Source organism: Leucoraja erinacea, chromosome 3 (genome assembly GCF_028641065.1).
Source record: "Leucoraja erinacea ecotype New England chromosome 3, Leri_hhj_1, whole genome shotgun sequence".
Classification (NCBI taxonomy): Eukaryota; Metazoa; Chordata; class Chondrichthyes; order Rajiformes; family Rajidae; genus Leucoraja; species Leucoraja erinaceus.
In genome coordinates, this window is record NC_073379.1 from 9,659,491 (window position 1) to 9,679,995 (window position 20,505).

The window sequence follows — 20,505 nt, forward strand, 5'->3', positions numbered from 1 at the left end:
TCCCCCCGGACCCGCATGCTCCCGATGTCCCAGTCCACCGGACCTGCGGCTGCGTTGCTGGAGCCTCCGAGCCCCAGGAGTCGAGTCGCAGCAGCGAGTCACCACCGCTACCCACGCTCCGAGGCCGGCCACCCCCACGATGGTGAGTAGTCCGCAGCTCCGCAGTCTCCCGAGCCCCCGGGTCGTTCAGGTTGGAGGCCGCTCCACGGTGCTAGGCCCCAACGACAACGGAGACCCGACAGGGAAAAGGTCGGGTCTCCCGGACAGGGAAGAGATTTTAAACGGTTTCCCCCCCCCCCCCCCCCCACACATACCCCCACAAAAAAATAAAAACAAAAAAAAAACAAACAACAAAAACAAAAAAAAAAAACAAACAGGCTGTAGGGGCCGCTGCAACTGGCGAGTCGTGCCGCCAATGCACTCTATTAAACAATGCAACCTCCTCTCCACCTTCAGAGGGATCAATCACAGTTGTTCCTCAAAAAGGCAGCCAGCATCATCAAAGACCCACACCATCCTGGCCACACACTCACCTCTCCGTTGCCATCGGGAAGAAGGTACAGGAGCTTGAAATCTGGAACATTCAGATTCAAGAACAGCTTCTTCCCTACTACCATCAGGCTATTAAACACGACATCAAACAAGCTCTGAACAATAACAGTCTATTGCACTATATCTGACACACTGAACTTTTATCTCCTGTTCAGTACTGTGTTTACATACTGTGTTGTGCTGCAGCAAGCAAGAATTTCAATGTTCTATCTGGGACACATGACAATAAAACTCTCTTGACTTGACTTAACAAACAGCCTTTGGCAGTTTTATCTTGCAGTAACAAAAAATCATTTCTAGCCGTTAAAAAAGATTGTATTTGAAAGCAACTCATTGCTTTACAGTGACCGCTAGGCGATTGGAGCGAATCCCTTACATGGTCATATAGCGGACAACCGGCAATAGCGCCATCTTCCCACCCTCCTCACCCCCCTCAGTTATAACGACGGTCGACAGCATTATTGTTTCTGCTTCATGCACAAGCCTGTTGGGCAGGTTTACCTTCGCTGCTGGAAGCAAGTCTCCAATTGGAATATCAGGAAGCAAGGCTGGGCAGGAATCATCGCACATCTCCGTGCTATCAAGGGTTATGTGAGTCGTCTGAGTGAGGTTGGCATCCTGGCCTGAAAAATGGTACAAACAAAATCCTGTCACTCTTGGCTTTCAGAAGCCTGACCCAGTTCATTGCAGTAAACTGCCCCTCCAGATAAAAGTCTCAATTCATGAAGCCAGACCTGGCCATTTTTATTACATTGTAGTCGGTACAGTGAAGCCCAGAGATATTTCTACTTGTAGTCACCAAATATGCACTGGACAATGATAAGGGCTTTAATCTTTGATCTTTAATTAGAGGACACTTCTCTACTCTGCTGAACATGGAGCTCAGATCAGACATAGAAAAAACATAGACAATAGGTGCAGGAGTAGGCCATTCGGCCCTTCGAGCCAGCATCGCCATTCATTGCGATCATGGCTGATCATCCACAATCAGTACCCCGTTCCTGCCTTCTCCCCATATCCCTTGATTCCGCTAGCTACTAGAGCTCTATCTAACTCTCTTTTAAATTCATCTGGTGAATTGGCCTCCACTGGCCACTGTGGCAGGGAATTCCGCAAATTCACAACTCTCTGGGTGATGAGGAAGAATTTCTTCAGTCAGAGGGTGGTGAATCTGTAGAATTCATTGCCAAACACGGTGGTGGCCAATGGATATTTTTAAGGCAGAGATAGATTCTTTATTAGTACGGGTGCCAGGGGTTATGGGGTGAAGGTCCGGAACCAGGGGCCACAGTTTAAGGATAAGGGGCAAGCCGCTTAGAACGGAGATGAGGAAACACTTTTTCACACAGAGAATTGTGAGTCTGTGGAATTCTCTGCCTCAGAGGGTCGTGGAGGCCGGTTCTCTGGATACTTTCAAGAGAGAGCTAGATAGGGCTCTTGAAGGTAGCGGAGTCAGAGGATAGGGGGTGAAGGTAGGCACGGGGTACTGATTGTGGATGATCAGCCATGATCACATTGAAAGACGGAGCTGGCTTGATGGGCCAAATGGCCTACTATGGCACCAATTTTCTATTGACTTGAGTCGAAAGTCTAAGGTGTTTTCAGTTGATCAAATATTGTTTAACCCCCTCTGATTATCAATAACATTTTTGAACATGAATTAGTGATGAGGAATTCACTTTGTTTGATTTAGAGATACAGGGTGGAAACAGGCCCTTTGGCCAACTGATTCCACACCGACCAGCCATCCCCGTACACTAACACTATCCTACACACACTGGGGACAATTTAAAATTTTGCCAATGCAATTAACCTGCAAACCTGTTTGTCTTTGGAGTGTGGGAGGAAACCGGAGCACCCGGAGAAAACCCACGCAGGTTATGCGAAGGGCCGATTGGCCTACTCCTGCACCTGTTGTCTATTGTCTAAGGCGGGAGAATGGGGTTAGGAGGGAGAGATAAATCAGCCATGATTGAATGGTGGAGTAGGCTTGATGGTCTTATTCTGCTCCGTGCACTGTTGAACATATAGCTGGCAGATTACACAGACTGCAACCATGCTGCGGTACCCATTATTTTTATTTAATATTTTTATTAGAAGCATGGGTACAAATAGTAGTAAGTGACAATTTAATTATAGATCTCTTACAAAGCTTCAATTAAAAAATTTTTTTTTTTTTTAAAATAGCGAGAAAAAGATAAAAGAAACTATAAACTAATAGAGAGAAAAAGAAGACGAAAAAATAAATTACAAATAAGAAAATTGTGGAGATAGATCCAGGAGATGTTAAGTATAACTATTCATCCAATCCCAAACTCAAGTTTCAACCCTGATTTTGTGTTAAACCAATTCACTTTTTAAAGAATTCAATAAATGGAGACCATATTCTAACAAATAATTTTGGTTTGTCAATTAAGGCAAATCTTATTTTTTCCAAATGCAAGGTCTCAGTCATTTGCGTAATCCATATTTTAATTGTGGGGTGTACCTGGTTTTAAGCCTGCGGTGAGTTTCACATCCCCTGCGGTGGTGACCTCTTGCGACTTAACAGTCACTGCTAAGCAATACATCTCATTAGTCAATGTTGGCGGTTCATGGCGTAACTGTACGGATACTTTTGGAATGCGGGATATCACCCTACGGTTACAAAAGACAAGCCACAATTAATCGATTTTTGACATAAAGGAGCATTTTACGCTCCATTTTATTTTTGTTTATTTTTATTTTGTTTATATCATTTTTGACCATTTCAAAGCTTCAAAGCAGTGGTTCGGTTTAGTTTAGCTTATTATTGCCACATGTACCAAGGTACTGTCAAACTCAAGTTCAATAGGTAGAGCAAATGGGAAGATGCAGAGTGCAGAATATAGTTTTGTTTTTCTTTAACTTAGTTTAGAGATACAGCGCGGTAACAGGCCCTTCAGCCCACTGAGTCCACACCGACTCGCAATCCCCGCACACTAACATTTCCTACACACACTGGGGACAAAATTTGCATTTCTACCAAAACAATCAACCTACAAACTTATACGTCTTTGGAGCGCGGGAGGAAACCAAAGATCTCGGAGAAAAACCCACATAGGTCACGGGGAGAACGTACAAACTCCGTACAAACACATTTTCTCACAGAGAGTTGTGAGTCTGTGGAATTCTCTGCCTCAGAGGGTGGTGGAGGCTGGTTCTCTGGATACTTTCAAGAGAGAGCTAGATAGGGCTCTTAAAGATAATGGAGTCAGGGGATATGGGGAGAAGGCTGGAACGGGGTACTGATTGGGGATGATCAGCCATGATCACATTGAGTGGCGGTGCTGGCTCGAAGGGCCGGATGGCCTACTCCTGCACCTATTGTCAGGATCGAAGCCGGATCGCTGGTGCTGTAAGACAGCAGCTCTACCCGCTGCGCTCAGCTTACCGCAGTAAACACAATGCTTCCTGGTACTCACATGGTGCTTGCCAGTATTGAGATGCTGGCCCAGCACACTTCATTGTCTGGCAGCTTTGGTCGGCGTTTAAAGGAGCGAGTGGCCTGCAAGGCCTCCTGGCACGAGGCTGCATCACCCCCACCGCCCCTCCAGTTGAGTATCACACACCTGCCCATGTCAGAGCCCAGCACAAGGTCGACAGACGTAATCTGAGGAAGACAAACAATATCGCATCACATACCGAGTCTCTCCCCAGCTGTTATCAGGCAGCTGAATCATCATACCACAACCAGAGAGTAAGTAAGTAAGTACGTTTATTGGCCAAGTATTCACATACAGGTACACAGCCTTTTATCCGAAAGCCTTGGGACCAGACACTTCTCGGATTTCGGAATGGAAGATTTTTAGCGTAGATTAGGTAGGTAGCACGGGCGGCTTGAAAAGTCTGGAGCGGCTGCCTCCTCCCCCGAGACCGGGGAATCATTGTAAATCATTGCTTAAATGTTAGTCAGTTAGTTTGGAGGGATTTTATGTGGTTGTGGGGGGTGGGGGGGGGGTGAAGGGGGAAACTTTAATTCTTAGTCCCATACCTGGTCGGAGAGGCGGGGAGCGGGCAATGCCTTACCAGGTCGCCGTGCGGTAAGCTCCGGAGCGCTGTGGCCGCCGACTCCCAACATCGCGGAGCTGGGGCTGCGGGCGTACGGTTGCGGGCGGCGCTAGATTTGGAGCGCCGCGCAGCCAGGGGTAGAGTTGCCGGGATCGCAGCTCCAACCGGCGCCGCCCACGGCCGGACGCCCGCTGCCCCGCGATGTTGGGAGTCGGCGGCCACAGCGCTCCGGAGCTTACTGCTCTACGACCCGGTAAGGCATTGCCCGCTCCCCGCCTCTCCGACCAGGTAGGGGACTAAGAATTAAAGTTTCCCCCTTCACCTGCACCCCCCCCCCCCCCCCCCCCCCCCCCCCCCCCTTCACATAAAAGCCCTCCAAACTAACCGACTAACATTTAAGCAATGATTTACAGATGTTTAAGTGTCTCCCCGTTCTCCGGGGAGGAGGCAGCCGCTACAGTAGTACAGACCTGGGTTGACCGTGGGTCGTTTCGGGTCAAGTTTGGCGCCAAACGCGAGCTTTGGTGTGCAGGCTACATCCAGGAAAAACTGTCCGTTTTTCGGAGCTTTTCGGTTTCCGGAACTCCGGATAAAAGGTTATGCACCTGTACAAGGAATTTACCTTGGTGCTCCGCCCACAAGTAACAACATGACATACAGTGACAGTTACGAATGACTCAGAAAACATTAAACATTAATAATAATAAAACATTAATGAATTTTGAAAATGCCAGCATAAAAAAAAATCATACCTCCACTTTCTTTCCGACATCCTCAGTGCGAGCAACGAACTTGAACGTACACTGCCTGGTCTTACCAGGAACGAGGCACATGGTGCCCTGTGATGAGGCTTCCAATATGTCAGATGTTTGGTAGGTTTCCTCCACCACACAGTGCTGGTTGTACTCCTTTAATTAAAGATATTATCAAATTTGGCAACAATCAGGACAGAGTCCCACGCATAGAAACAGGCCATTCATCGTAACATTCCCTTGCCGACCAAGATGCCCCGTCTGGACTGGTCCCCCCCCCCCCGCCTACGTGCCTAAACATGTCTCGTCCTTGTACCTGTCCAAATACCCATTGGGTAGGAAGGAACTGCAGATGCTGGTTTATACCAATAGACAATAGACAATAGGTGCAGGAGTAGGCCATTCGGCTCTTCGAGCCAGCACCGCCATTCAATGTGATTATGGCTGATCATCCACAATCATTACCCCGTGCATGCCTTCTCTCCATATCCCTTAACTTCGCTATCCCTAAGAGCCCTATCTAACTCTCTCCTGAAAGCTTCCAGCGAACCAGAATCCACCGCCATCTGAGGCAGAGAATTCCACACACTCACAACTCTTTGTGTGAAAAAGTGTTTCCTCGTCTCCGTTCTAAATGGCTTACCCCTTATTCTTAAACAGTGGCCCCTGGACTCCCCCAACATCGGGAACATGTTTCCTGCCTCTAGCGTGTCCAAACCCTTAATAATCTTATGTTTCAATAAGATTCCCTCTCATCCTTCTAAACTCCAGAGTATACGCCCAGTCGCTCCATTCTCTCAACATATGACAGTCCCGCCATCCCGGGAATTAACCTCGTAAACCTATGCTGCACTCCCTCAATAGCAAGAATGTCTTTCCTCAAATTAGGGGACCAAAACTGCACACAATACTCCAGGTGTGGTCTCACTGGGGCTCTATACAACTGTAGAAGGACCTCCTCTTGGCTCCTCTTGTTATAAAGGCTAACATTTGTTATAGATCCCTCTACATCACTGTCTATATCTCTTGTTTCTCTTTCCCCTGACTCTCAGTCTGAAGAAGGGTCTCGACCCGAAACGTCACCCATTCCTTCTCTCCAGAGATGCTGCCTTTCCCGCTGAGTTACTCCAACATTTTGTGTCTGTCTTAGGACAAACCCCATATCTTTAATGGATGGATAAGTTTTTGTCTCATAATACATCTTACCTGGTTGTTAAAACGGACACAGAGCTTTGAAAATCGGAATGGATGAGGGCAGTCAGCTCGCAGATACACATGAAGTTGTACGGGGTCATCAATGTGGAAACTTGGTGCCAGGAAACGGGCTTTACATTCAACTTCATGGAAGCAAATGGTGGAAAACAAGCAAAACACACAGTTAACATTCAGTGAGCAAGACCAAACCAGAAGAATCCAGCTCATCAGAATTGGCATGGTAGACAAAACAAGATAGAATAGTGCCCTCCATAATGTTTGGGACAAAGACACATCATTTATTTATTTGCCTCTGTACTCCACAAATTGAGATATGCAATAGAAAAAAAATCACATGTGACTAAAGTGCTCATTGTCAGATTGTATTAAAAGGCCATTTTTATACATTTCGGTTTCACCATGTGGAAATTACAGCAGTTTATACATGGTGTGTCCCCCCCCCCCCACCTATTTCAGGGCCCCATAATGTTTGGGACACAACAATGTCATGTAAATGAAAGTAGTCATGTCTAGTATTTTGTTGCATATCCTTTGCAGGCAATGACTGCTTGAATCTGTGATTCATGGACATCACCAGTTGCTGGGTGTCTTCTCTGGTGATGCTCTGCCAGGCCTGCATTACAGCCATCTTTAGCTTATGCTTATTTTGGGGGCATGCTCAATTGAGTTCAGATCGGGTGATTAACTTTTGGGATAAGGGATAAGAATAAGGGGTAAGCCATTTAGAACAGAGATGAGGAAATACTTTTTCCACACAGAGAGTTGTGAGTCTGTGGAATTCCCTGCCTCAGACGGTGGTGGAGGCCGGTTCTCTGGATGCTTTCAAGAGAGAGTTAGATAGAGCTCTTAAAGATAGCCGAGTCAAGGGATACGGGGAGAAGTCAGGAACGGGGTACTGTTTATGGATGATCAGCCATGATCATACTGAATGGCTGCGTTGGCTTGAAGGGCCGAACGGCCTACTCCTGCACCTATTGTCTATTGTCTTGCTGTAGAATGAACCGCCAATGAGTTTTGAGGCATCTGTTTGAACTTGAGCAGAAAGGATGTGTCTATACACTTCAGAATTCATTATGCTACTACCATCAGCAGTTATATCATCAATGAAGATCAATGAGCCAGTACCTTCAGCAGCCATACATGCCCAGGCCATAACACCCATCTCATCTATCCACAAGACCATTTTCCAGAACTGTGGTTGCTCTTTTAAGTACTTCTTGGCAAACTGTAACCTGGCCATCCTATTTTTGCGGCTAACCGTGGTTTGCATCTTGCAGTGTAGCCTCTGTATTTCTGTTCATGAAGTCTTCTGCGGACAGTGGTCATTGACAAATCCACACCTGACTCCTGAAGAGTGTTTCTGATCAGTCAGACAGGAGTTCGGGGATTTTCCTTTATTATAGAGAGAATTCTTCTGTCATCAGTTGTGGAGGTCTTCCTTGGCCTGCCAGTCCCGTTGCGATTAGTAAGCTCACCAGTGCTCTCTTTCTTCTTAATGATGTTCCAAACAATTGATTTGGTAAGCCCAAGGTTTGGCTGATGTCTCTAACAGTTTTATTCTTGTTTTTCAGTCTCATAATGGCTTAGTTGACTTTCTTTGGCACAACTTTGGTCCTCATGTTGATAAACAGCAATAAAAGTTTCCAAACGCGATGTAAAGACTGGAGGAAAGACTAGGTGCTGAGAGCTCTCTTATATCTGCATTAAAGAGGCAATTAAACACACCTGAGCAATTACAAACACCTGTGAAGCCATGTGTCCCAAACATTATGGTGCCCTGAAATGGGGGGACTATGTATAAACACAGCTGGAATTTCTACATGGTGAAACCAAAATGTATAAAAATGTTTTTTAATAAAATCTGACAATGTGCACTTTAACCCCATGTGATTTTCACTCTTACAAATCTCAAATTGTGAAGTACAGAGGCAAATAAATACATGACGGGTCTTTGTCCCAAACATTATGGAGGGCACTGTGACTGCATTAAATGATTCTTACGCTGTTGTTTATTTTAAGATACATGTGGCACAATACAAACTTCTCACACTTCGTTATATATCCAACCAACATAAGCTTGTAATACCATGTGGTCATTGTAGCAAACTTGAAAATAATTTTAGAAATTTGAATTTTAGGGTGGCATAGTGGGGCGGTGGTTGAGTTGCTATGCTGCCTTACAGTGCCAGAGACCCAGCTTCCATCCTGAAACTCCAGAGGCATGAATTGGTGAAATTCACAAACATGAAGGGCTGTAAAGGCTGACCATATTTGAAGAAGATGAATTTAAAGATAATAGGTGTTGCGTGCCAAGAGACAATAGGTGCAGGAATAGGCCGTTTGGCCCTTCGAGCTAGCACCACCATTCAATGTGATCATGGTTGATCATCCACAATCAGTACCCCGTTCCTGCCTTCTCCCCATACCCCCTGACTCCGCTATCTTTAAGAGCCCTATCTAGTTCTCTCTTGAAAGCATCCCGAGAACCTGCCTCCACTGTCCTCTGAGGCTGAGAATTCCACAGAGGGGGCTGGTAATGAGGCACTGACCTCCCCACCATCGAAGGGATCTATCGCAGTCGCTGCCTTGAGGCAGCCAATATCATCAGAGACCCACACCATCCTGGTCACGCTCTCATTTCACCACTGCCATCGGGAAGAAGGTACGAGAGCTTTAAAACTGTAACGTCCAGGTTCAGGAACAGCTTCTTCTCTACAGCCATCAGGCTATTAAACACGACAGCATATAAGCTCTGAACTACAACAAACTATTATTATTGCCCTATATTTGTTATTTATTGAGCATGTGTATTTATTGTTCATGTGTATACACACACTGAACTTTTTATTCTTCTCCCATTATGTACTATGTTCACATATTCTGCTGCAGCAAGCAAGAATTTAATTGTCCTATCTGGGACACCTTACAATAAAAGTCATACTCTTGAGATGATTGGCCACGATCACATTGAAGAGAGCAGTCCTGAAGGGCTGAATGGCCCACACCTACTATTTGCTTCTTCTTGACACTTGATTTTCCACCTTGCTCTGTTAAAAAGGCTTCTACTTTAAAGTAACCAAGGTCATGTCCCAGAAGCAGAAATAGGCCGCTCAGCCCATCAAGTCTACTCCACCATCCAATCACGGCTGATCTATCTTTCCCTCTCAACCCCATTCTCTTGCCTTCTCCCCAGAACCTCTGACACCCGGACTAATCAAGAATCTGCCTATCTACGCCTTAAAAATATGCATTGCCGTCTGCGGCAATGGATTCTACAGATTCACCACCCTCTGACTAATTAAACATTTTAATTTAAACTTTAAACTCACCAAATGGCACATAATCTTGCATTTCAATAGTAAATACATTGCTTCCAGCTAAAGAAATACGGTCTGCCCACATTTTCTGAGCAGATTTGATGGCCTTGGAATCACATTCAGGCTCTGGAGCTGGGCTCTCGTTCTAAGTTGAAGAGAACAATCATTATTGTCATTTTGTTTTTTTTTGTTGTTTTAAAGAATTGAAAAGCTGACGCCACACTCACCATCAACACTTTGATCAGGTTCTTTTCCACACGTGATTTCTGTTCATCGCTTAGTGTGGACGCTGTCTTATCAGTAAAGGAGTAGCCTTGGAAGCAAGAGACTACCTCCGCTCAGTCAGTCTTAACCAACCTGACCTCCCGGTTGCTCAGCATACAACTCCCCCTCCCATTCCCGATCTGACCTTTCTGTCCTGGGCCTTCTCCATTGTCAGAGTGAGGCCCAGCGCAAATTGGAGGAACATCAGCTCCTCATATTTCGCTCGTAGATAAAAATGCTGGTGAAACGCAGCAGGTGAGGCAGCATCTATGGAGCGATGGAAAAGGTGACGTTTCGGGTCAAGACCCTTCTTCAGACTTCATATTTCGCTTGGGTAGTTTACAGCGGTATGAACAGGGACTTCTCGAACTTCAGATAGCCCTTGCGTTCCCTCTCCATCTCCTACCCCTTCCCCATCCCAGTTCTCCCACTAGTCTCCGCCTATATTCTATCTTTGTCCCGCCCCCTCCCGACATCAGTCGGAAGAAAGGTCTCGACCCGAAACGTCGCCTATTCCTTTTCTCCATAGATGCTGCCTCACCCGCTAAGTTACTCCAGCATCTGGTGTCTACCTTAGACTCTACCTATAATTGGAATCACAGGGAAAGAGCAATACTCTCTTGACACAGATAGGTTAGCACAAGATAGGTGCAGCATGGTGGCGCAGTGGTAGAGTTTCTGCCTCACAGCACCAGAGACACGGTTTTGATCCTGACTACAGGCGCTGTCTGTACGGAGCTGTACACAGCTTGCCCCTGTGACCTGGGTGGGGCTTTCTCCGGGTGCTCCAGTTTCCTCCCACACTCCAAAGACTTACAAGTTTGTAGGTTAATTAGCTTTGATAAAAATGATAAATTGCTCCTAGTGTGTGTAGGATAGTGTTGGTGTGCGGGGATCGCAGGGACTTGGTGGGCCGAAGGGCCTGTTTCCGCGCTGCGTCTTCAAACTAAACTAAAGCAAGAGCAGGTGACAGGAACCAAGGAGTGACCTCAAAATTTGACCAAACAAGTCAGAAAAGAGACATGAAAACGCTTGAGGATACAAGGAACGGCAGATGCTGGTTTACAAAAAAAGACAGCGTTGAAGTAACTCAGCAGGTCAGGCAGCATATCTGGAGGACTTGGATAGGCGAGGTTTCGGGTCAGTACCTTTCTTCAGACTGATTATAGAGGGACAAAGAAAAGCTGGAACAGAGGTGGCGTTGGGCCAAAGCCTGACAAATGATATGTGGATACAGGTGAGGGGGAGCAGTTGAATGGCAAATAGTTGGCAAATGCCAGAGATGGAAAAACAGATGAGGTAGTTGAGTCGGGGGAAACTGGAGGCGAGAAAATGCCAGAACAAAACAGGGCTGGCCTTTTCTCTACCTGGCCAGGTGTCCCCCCCACCTCCATCTTTCAGTCCGAAGAAAGGTTCCGATCCAAAATGTCACCAATTCGTTTTCTCTAGAGATGCTGCCTGCCCCGCTGAGTTACTCCAGCATTTTGAGTCAATCTTCAGTATAAACTGGCATCTGCAGTTCCTCCCGACACACTTTGATCAGTGGTCGGAGTGGACTCGTTGCCATGCTATATCTTTCAATCAAAAAAGCTGCCTGAAGTTGTAAAACGTTTTTCAGACCCGTCAGTTGGGGTCAGCATTGAAATGGGAAAAAAAAACAACTTCGTTCCTGGAGACTTTTGAGTTGATTTACAGCCTGGTAAAATACATGGACTTGCCCTTCATTTTAACTTTAGCTTCACAATGCAGTCATGGAGCTACCAAGGAGATTAAAAGACCACAGTAAAATTTAGACTATGATCTTGCTCATAGAGTGATACAGCATGGAAACAGGCCCTTCGGCCCAACTTACCCTTACCTGCCAACATGTCCCACCTGCCCGCATTTGGCCCATATCCCTCTAAACCTGTCCTATCCGTGAAGAAGGGTCTCGACCCGAAACGTCACCCATTCCTTCTCTCCAGATATGCTGCCAGTCCCGTTGAGTTAATCCAGCTTTTGCGTGTCTATCCATGTCCTATCTTGCTGTCACACAAAGCTCATGACAAGGTGTAGATGTTTTGGGTCAGTACCCGATGTTGGGGGAGTCCAGGGGCCACAGTTTAAGAATAATAGGCCATTAATAACGGAGATAAGGAAACATTTTCACCCAGAGAGTTGTGAATCTGTGGAATTCTCAGAAGGTAGTGGAGGCCAATTCTCTGTATGCCTTCAAGAGAGAGTTAGATAGAGCTCTTAAAGATAGCGGAGTCAAGGGATATGGGGAGAAGGCAGGAACAAGGTACTGATTGTGGATGGTAGACAAAAATGCTGGAGAAACCCAGAGGATGAGGCAGCATTTATGGAGCAAAGGAATAGGTGACGTTTCCGGTCTCGACCCGAAACGTCACCTATTCCTTCGCTCCATAGATGATGCCTCACCCGCTGAGTTTCTCCAGCATTTTTGTCTACCTTCGATTTTTCCAGCATCTGCAGTTCCTTCTTAAACACACGGATTGTGGATGATCGGCCATGATCGCAGTGAATGGCGGTGCTGGCTCGAAGGGCCTACCCCTGCACCTATAGCCTATTGTCAGAATGTTAATATATTTCCTTAAATACAATTCAGAATTCTGCTGAGAGCAAGTGATTTTCTTTCGGAATAAGGATACACCTCCCAAGGAGTTCCAGAGAATAGGTGATGTAATCTTTGATTTGTCCCATCAGGTAGGCACACTTGAGAGCTGTGCTCAAGATGAAGGTGAGCAGCTTCCACCAGCGTTCACTGCGGTAATCACACATCACGTAATCCAACAACCTGTTAGTGGTGGGACGATAGGAAGTGGGAAAAAAAGAAGACATTCAAAACATGAAAGTTATTACAGCACTTGATGGCTTCAAAACACTTACACTAATCTGTATAATTCAATTATATTGACAGCAAAAGTAAATTTAAGATGAGGACTAAATTCCTTGGAATGCAGATCTTATAGAGGTGTACAAAATCATGGGAGGAATAGACCGGGTCGATGCACAGAGTCTCTTGCCCAGAGTACGTGAATCGAGGACCAGAGGACTGATTGGGGATGATCAGCCATAATCACATTAAATGGCGGTGCTGGCTCAAAGGGCCGGATGGCCTACTCCTGCACATATTGTCTATTTAGTTTAGGTTAGAGATACAGTGTGGAAACAGGCCCTTCGGCCCACCGGGTCTGCGCCGGCCAGCGATCCCCACACATTAACACTATCCTACACCCACTAGGGACAATTTTTACATTTACCAAGCCAATGAACCTACAAACCTGTACGTCTTTGAAGTGTGGAAGGGGTGTGGAAAATCGGTGCTCCACCTGTAACGTACAACTAGTGTGGGTGGTTGGCATTGAATCAGTGGAACAAAGGGACAGTTTTGTTTAGTTTATTATTGTCACGTGTACCGAGGTACAGTGAAAAGCTTTTGTTTGCGTGCGATCCCAGTGAAAGAACATTCTATACATGAAAAAACTCCAGCTGTCCACAGTGCACGGGTGAAGGATTGAGGATACAGAGCTAAGTGCAAAAATATACATGCTGTATCTCTAAACACGAAATAAAAGAAGATACTCACTTCAATGCTTTGGTGTAATCCTTTGCATAATAATACTCCTCACCCATTTGAACCACTATAAAGACAGAACGGCGATGTAAGATGTCTTCCGAAGGGCAATTCACCTTTATAAAGATGTACTCAAAAAGACAAACATAAATCTTGTACGACAGATAAAGCATTAATGTTAAAACGCATCACTTACTCAAATGGCTCTTCATTCGAGGACACTTGTACTTCTTGAATTGAGCTACTGCATTACTCAAGAGTGTAATGATTAGTTCCTGAAAAATGATAATAGTCGCAGTAAGACATTGCTCCAGATTAAAAGAGATTTAAGTTCAAAAGTCAAAGGAGCAGAATTAAGACCATTCGGTCCATCGAGTCTACACCGCCATTTCATCATGGCTGATTTATTTACAAAAGTCTGTGGAATTCTCTGCCTCAGAGGCCAATTCTCTGGATGCTTTCAAGAGAGAGCTAGATAGGGCTCTTAAAGATAGCGGAGTCAGGGGATATGGGGTGAAGGCAGGAACGGGGTACTGATTGGGGATGATCAGCCATGATCACATTGAATGGCGGCGCTGGCTCAAAGAGCCGAATGGCCTACTCCTGCACCTATTGTCTGTTGTCTATAAAAGGCTGGAGTAACTAAGAGGGACTGGAGAGAAGGAATAGGTTACGTTTAGATCAAGACCCTTCAGTATGAGAGTCAGGGGAGAGGGATCACATTCCTTTTATCCAGGGAAGCTGCCTGTCCCGCTGAGTTACTTCAGCACTTCGTGTCTATCTTCGGTGTAAACCAGCATCTGCTCTTCCTTCTTACACATGGCTGATTTATTTTTCCCACTCGACCGCATTCTCCTGCCTTCTCCCCACAACCCTTGACGTCCTAATGGGCCTGATCTTTTTGGCGACTGCCACACTCATAGCATGTAGCCGAGAAACCGGCGACTGGACTAATGGGCCTGTCCCACTTAGGCGATTTTTTAGGCAACTGCTGGCGACGACGACATTGAAATTCACGAAAGTCAGCACCGGCGACAACCTACGTCTCCTGTCGACAACCGATGACATCCTGGCAACACCCTATGACATCCTGACGACCGCTGACATTAACCTGGCTACAGCCTAAGACAGCACCTACGTCAAGCTACACTCTTTTGGTGTCAAACCCTAGGTCGCCACTGTCGCCAAAATTTTTTAAACATTTTGAAATAATTTCGGCAACCAGAAAGACGCTACGACTCTTTGGTCGACTGAGGAGGCGACTCACGACACCCCGGCGACCATGTGGCGACCGCATAGTCTCCTGCAGTCGCCTAAGTGGGACAGGCCAATTACTAATCAAAAACGTGTCAATCTCAGGCTCTCACATAACATCACCTAATGTCAAATCAATCACCACAGCTTGCAGCAAAACTGCAGACAATAAGAGTCACGTGGCTACCAAAGATGAGAATACCCACTGGTGCACGAGATTTATTTGAGACAAAGTAATTGGGATATTAAATACAAATTCTGAACATAACTTTATCAAGACTTGACCAAAACGTGTTTTGTTGGAGGAACTCAGTGGGTCAGATGGCATTAGAGCATTAGACATTGGAGCCGAATTAGGCCATTTGGCCCATCGAGTCTTCTCCGCCATTTGATCGTGGCTGATCTATTTTTCCCTCATGACCCCAGACTCCTGCCTTCTCCCTGCAACCTTTGACACACTTCCTAATCAAGAACCTGTCAATCTCCGCTTTAGAAATACCCAATTACAGCCTCCACAGCCGCCTGTGGCAATGAATTCCACAGATTCACCACCCTCTGACTAAAGATATTCCTCCTCATCTCCCTTCTAAAAGTACATCCTTTTATTCTGAGGCCATGGCCTCTGGTCCTGACCACCAGTAGAAACATCCTCTATTCAGGCTTTTCACTATTCAGTAAGTTTCATAAGTTCATAAATGATCGGAGGCCATTCGGCCAATCAAGTCTACTCCGCCATTCGATCATGGCTGATCTATCTCTCCCTCTCAACCCCATTCTCCTGCCTGCTCCCTATAACCCCTGACACCCGTACCAATCAAGAATATATCAATCGTCAACTTAAAAATATCCAGAGGCATTGGAGACACAGAGCTTCAAAGAGCTTCAATGAGGTCTCCCCCTCGAAAACACCCTTCTCCCCAACTCCCCACCCACCCTCCCCACCCCCCCTTCCCCCTCCCCCCCCCCCCCCCCCTCCACCCCTTATCACCCCCCCCCCCCCTACCCCCCGCCGCCTCCCGCCCCCCCCCACCCCCTCCCACACCCACCCCCCCCCCACCCCCCCCCCCCCCCTTTCCCTCCTCCCCCCCCCCCCCCCCCCCCCCCCCCCCCCCCCCCACCCCCCTCCCCCCCCCCCCCCCTCCCCTTCCCCCCCCCCCCCCTCCTCCCCCCTCCCCCCCCCTCCCCCCAATCCTCCAGCCAGTATGGTGCGCAGCCGTAGAGTCAGTGCTTGGGATCAAACCCGACTATGGGTTCTGCCTGTACGGAGTTTGCACGTTCTCCCCCGTGACCTGCGTGGGTTTTCTCCGAGAACTTCTGTTCCCTCCCACACTCCAAAAGCGTACAGGTATGTAGATTGACTGGTTTGGTATAAATGTAAAATTGTCCCTCGTGTGTGTGTGTGGGACAGTGTTAGCGTGCGGGGATCGCTGGTCGGTGCGGACTCGGTCGGCTGAAGGGCCAGTTTCCGCGCTGTATCTCTAAACTAAACTACAGGCCCAGAGCCGTCAAACGTCACGGTGGGTTAAGTTAGTACAAGAGTGCTCTTACTGAATGGTCAACATCTCGCTCTTTATGCTGTAGCGCCAAAATGCCAACTTTCTCTTTCTCGTTGTCCGGTGGTTCAATACCTGAAAAAGACAGTTTGTAATCCATGAAACGTGAACAAAAATCAGGGGGGAAAAATGGAAACAAATTCAGGGGAAATATTGGATGGCCACCGATTAACAATTTCAAGAACAGCAAAAAAAAAAAAATGGTTTTCAGTTATGCTACAATTCAATTAAAATTCAGTGGCGACAGGCGTTGCCATGGAAACAGATTGTTTTCTGTTAAAGAGTCCTCAGAGTTTCACTCTCATTATCACTTTAGATATTCCACAGATAAAGCGCCTTTGACCAACTAACATCAGGTGGGAAATAAATTTGAACTGTACACCACCACCTGACTTTATATCCTTTATGTTACTCCAGTACTCTGTGTTTTAAACAAAAAAACTTGTAGGCTTGCAGGCTAATGTAAACTGTTCCTAGTATGTGCAGGATAGAATTAGTGTACGGGTGATTGATGGTTAGTGAGGACTCGATGCGCCAAAGGGCCTGTTTCCACACTTAATCCCTAAACTAAACATACATCTATGCCGAACACCTCCGCTCGGTCCGCATTAACCAACCTGATTTCCCTGTGGCTCAGCACTTCAACTCCCCCTCCCATTCCGAATCTGACCTTTCTGTCCTCGGCCTCCTCCATGGCCAGAGTGAGCACCACCGGAAACTGGAGGAGCAGTCTGCATCCCAGTGGCCTGAACATTGACTGCCAATTTCCAGTTGCCCTTGCTGTCTCCTCCCCTTCTCAGCTCTCCCTCAGCCCTCTGGCTCATCCTCTTCCTTTCTTCTCCTCATCCTCTTCCTTTCTTCTCCTCCCCCTCCCCTCCCCCCCCCCCCCCCCCCCCCCCCCCCCCTGCATCTGAAGAAGGGTTTTGGCCCGAAACGTTGCCTATTTCGTTCGTTCCAAAGACGCTGCCGCACCCGCTGAGTTTCTCCAGCATTTTTGTCTACCTTCGATTTTCCAGCATCTGCAGTTCCTTCTTGAACATACAGGGGCAATAACCTACGGCCCCCGGGCCGAATCCGGCCCATAACCCGAAATCAACCGGCCTGCAGGCATATTCTTTTTCCCCACATCTGGCCTGCAGACTTCCGTCGTCTCTGGTACCTGGGATGTCGAAGAAAGAACTGCAGATGCTGGAAAAATGGAAGGTAGAAAGAAAAAGAAAAAGTGGGTTTCTCCAGCATTTTTCTTCTACCTCTGGTACCTGGAAGGTGATTTGTCCGTACCGCATCCTGTGCGAAGCCACCGGCACGGCCGCGCACCTTCTGTGCCTGGGCTTCACTGTCGGGATAGGGGTTGTCAATAGGCCGCAGACGAGCGAGTGTGAGTATTTGAGCCACCGTCTTCAGGACAGAGCTAAGGCAATGGTCCGTAGGTACGCCGTGCATGAGCGCCCATAACTAGGGGCCAGTACTCCGGGTGGCTTCCTCGAAGCCGCGGGATCTATGTGAACACGTGATTTGATGCTTGCCAACCGGAGCGGGATCCATGTGTACACGTGATAGATGTGGCCCGCCATCCGGAAACAGTCGCCGACCCCTGGTCTATACCAATAATGACTTGATAACTTGAGCAGGTTTAATCAGTCGCAGCCAGCTAACCTCGGTGCTGAATTTAAAAAAAATAAAATTTTAAACTAAACAAATTGTGTTGAATGAAAGGAATCCTGAGGCCCCTTACTTTGATGGCCTTGCCGCCAAGGTCTTTGCCCAAAGAAGTCCATTAGTCCAGAAGGGGTCTCCAATGGGTCAGGACTCGGATAGGTGGCCAAGGACTAGGAATAAATAGACAGCAGGTTAAATACAGAAGTTACCCAGGGAAGAATTAAGAGGCAAAGAAAGTGATATTGTCAGAGGTTAATGCAACTCATTAATATAGCATACAGCATGGAAAGCGGCCCTTTGGCCCAACTTGCCCATGCTGACTACATTGCCCCATCTACACTAGTCCAATCTGCCCACAATTGACCCATATTCTACATCTTTCCCATCTGTCCAAATGTCTTTCAAATGTTTTTATATTTGCCTCAACTACCTCCTCTGGCAGCTCGCTCCATATACCCACCACCCTCAGTGAGAAATGGTTACCTCAGGTTCCTAATAAATCTTTCCCCTCACCTTAAACCACTGCCTTACAGCGTCAGAGACCTCCTGGGTTCCACCCAGACTACGGGTGCCGTCAGTATGGAGTTTGGACATTCTCACCGTGACCTGCGTGGGTTTTCTCTGGGATCTCTGGTTTTCTCCAAAGACATACAAGGTTTGTAAGTTAATTGGCTTGGTTCAATTGTAAATTGCCCCTAGCGTGTGTAGGATAGCGTTAGTGTGTGGGGATCACTGGTCGGCGTGGACTCGGTGGGCCGAAGGGCCTGTTTCCTCACTGTATCTCTGAAACTAAAAACTAGAACTATGGCCTCTGGTTCTTGATTCCCTCACTCTAGGTAAGATAGTGTAAAAATAAATTCTCGACATCCACAAAAGACTCTATATCGACAGCACAATTCGTGGGTACTGGGCAGAAGATCCTTTGGTGGGAATTATGCAGTTTGCTTCGATCCCACTCAAGTTATAAAATTGGTTAGTCAAGCATTGCTCTAAAGATTATTTAATTGGATTATGTTTTAGAGAGTTGTGAGTCTGTGGAATTCGCTGCTTCAGAGGGTGGTGGAGGCCGGTTCCCTGGATGCTTTCAAGAGAGAGCTCGATAGGGCTCTTAAAAATAGCTGAGTCAGGGGAATATGGGGAGAAGGCTGGAACGGGGTACTGATTGGGGATGATCAGCCATGATCACATTGAATGGCGGTGCTGGCTCGAAGGGCCGAATGGCCTACTCCTGCGGCCATTGTCTAAGTTTACTCCGCCATAACATCATGGCTGATCTATCTTCCCTCTTCTTCGTCTTCTTCTTGCGAATGAAACATAAACCAAATCTCAAGCCGGGTGTTGAGCAGTCAGGTTGTTGTCTCTGCGTCAATGTCTGCCAGGACCAGAGCTCCACTTGGTGGGTGGTAGAGCAGGCACCCAGAGATGACATGGTTGGCTGTCAGTTGCTCTGCTCCGCATTCACAGGCTGGGCTCTGGCAGAGCCCCCATCTATCTCCACATGTTGGCATTGAAACGTCCAACTCCAGTACAAATTCTCTCCCTCTCAACCCCATTCTCCTGCCTTCTCTCCGACACCCGAACTGGCATTGGACATCTTTTGTACTTTTACGCTTCGACCAAGTCTACCCTCAACATCCGACGTGATCCAGTGAAAACAACCTCTCCTTGTGGCTGAGACCCTTTGATCCAGCCAGCGTTCTGGTATTAATGAGCAATCTTGGTTTAATTTTAAAAAAAACTGAACGCTAAATAAACAGGAGGTAGACAAAAATGCTGGAGAAACTCAGCGGGTGAGGCAGCATCTATGGAGCAAAGGAATAGGTGACGTTTTGGGTCAATCCTCGACCCGAAACGTCACCTATTCCTTCGCTCCATAGATGCTGTCTCACCCGCTGAGTTTCTCCAGCATTTTTGTCCACCCTTCGATTTTTCCAGCATCTGCAGCTCTTTCTTAAACACCAAATAAACAGCATCGGTTTTTTTCTCTGGGAACATAACGTACGTCATGGTTGCAGAGCTGGTTTGCCAACTGCTTGCGTTCTTGAGCATAATATGCTGCCTGCTGGTAGTAGAAGCCCGGGTTCTGAGTTTGAATTGCTGTCAGACCAAGTTTTATGGCTTCATCAAACAAATCGCCAAACGCTTGAAATCTTAAAAAGGGGAAAAAAGAGAAATGATACAAATAAATAAATCATCGCAAAATCCCACAGCAATGCTTATATTCATAAGTGATTGGAATGAAATTAGACCATTCGTCCCATCAAGTGTCAGGGGTTATGGGGAGAAAGGCAGGAGAATGGGGATAAGAGGGAAAGGCAGATCAGCCATGATTG

The 20,505-nt window shown here is 46.9% G+C and overlaps 1 protein-coding gene across 2 annotated transcripts in view; it reads right to left on the minus strand.

Annotated features, from left to right (window-relative positions):
• Positions 1-20,505, minus strand: part of trappc11 (trafficking protein particle complex subunit 11) — a 71,236-nt gene that overhangs the window by 24,108 nt on the left and 26,623 nt on the right. For both annotated transcript variants that reach the window (XM_055632048.1, XM_055632047.1), the window contains exons 10-22: positions 20,175-20,322; positions 18,249-18,342; positions 16,509-16,588; positions 13,903-13,981; positions 13,719-13,773; positions 12,781-12,926; positions 10,093-10,154; positions 9,878-10,010; positions 6,540-6,670; positions 5,334-5,489; positions 3,996-4,183; positions 3,041-3,189; positions 1,054-1,175 (exon numbers count right to left, since the gene is read on the minus strand). In XM_055632048.1, coding sequence (XP_055488023.1) covers positions 1,054-1,175; positions 3,041-3,189; positions 3,996-4,183; positions 5,334-5,489; positions 6,540-6,670; positions 9,878-10,010; positions 10,093-10,154; positions 12,781-12,926; positions 13,719-13,773; positions 13,903-13,981; positions 16,509-16,588; positions 18,249-18,342; positions 20,175-20,322 — 1,543 coding nt within the window. The remainder of the gene's footprint in view (positions 1-1,053; positions 1,176-3,040; positions 3,190-3,995; positions 4,184-5,333; positions 5,490-6,539; positions 6,671-9,877; positions 10,011-10,092; positions 10,155-12,780; positions 12,927-13,718; positions 13,774-13,902; positions 13,982-16,508; positions 16,589-18,248; positions 18,343-20,174; positions 20,323-20,505) is intronic.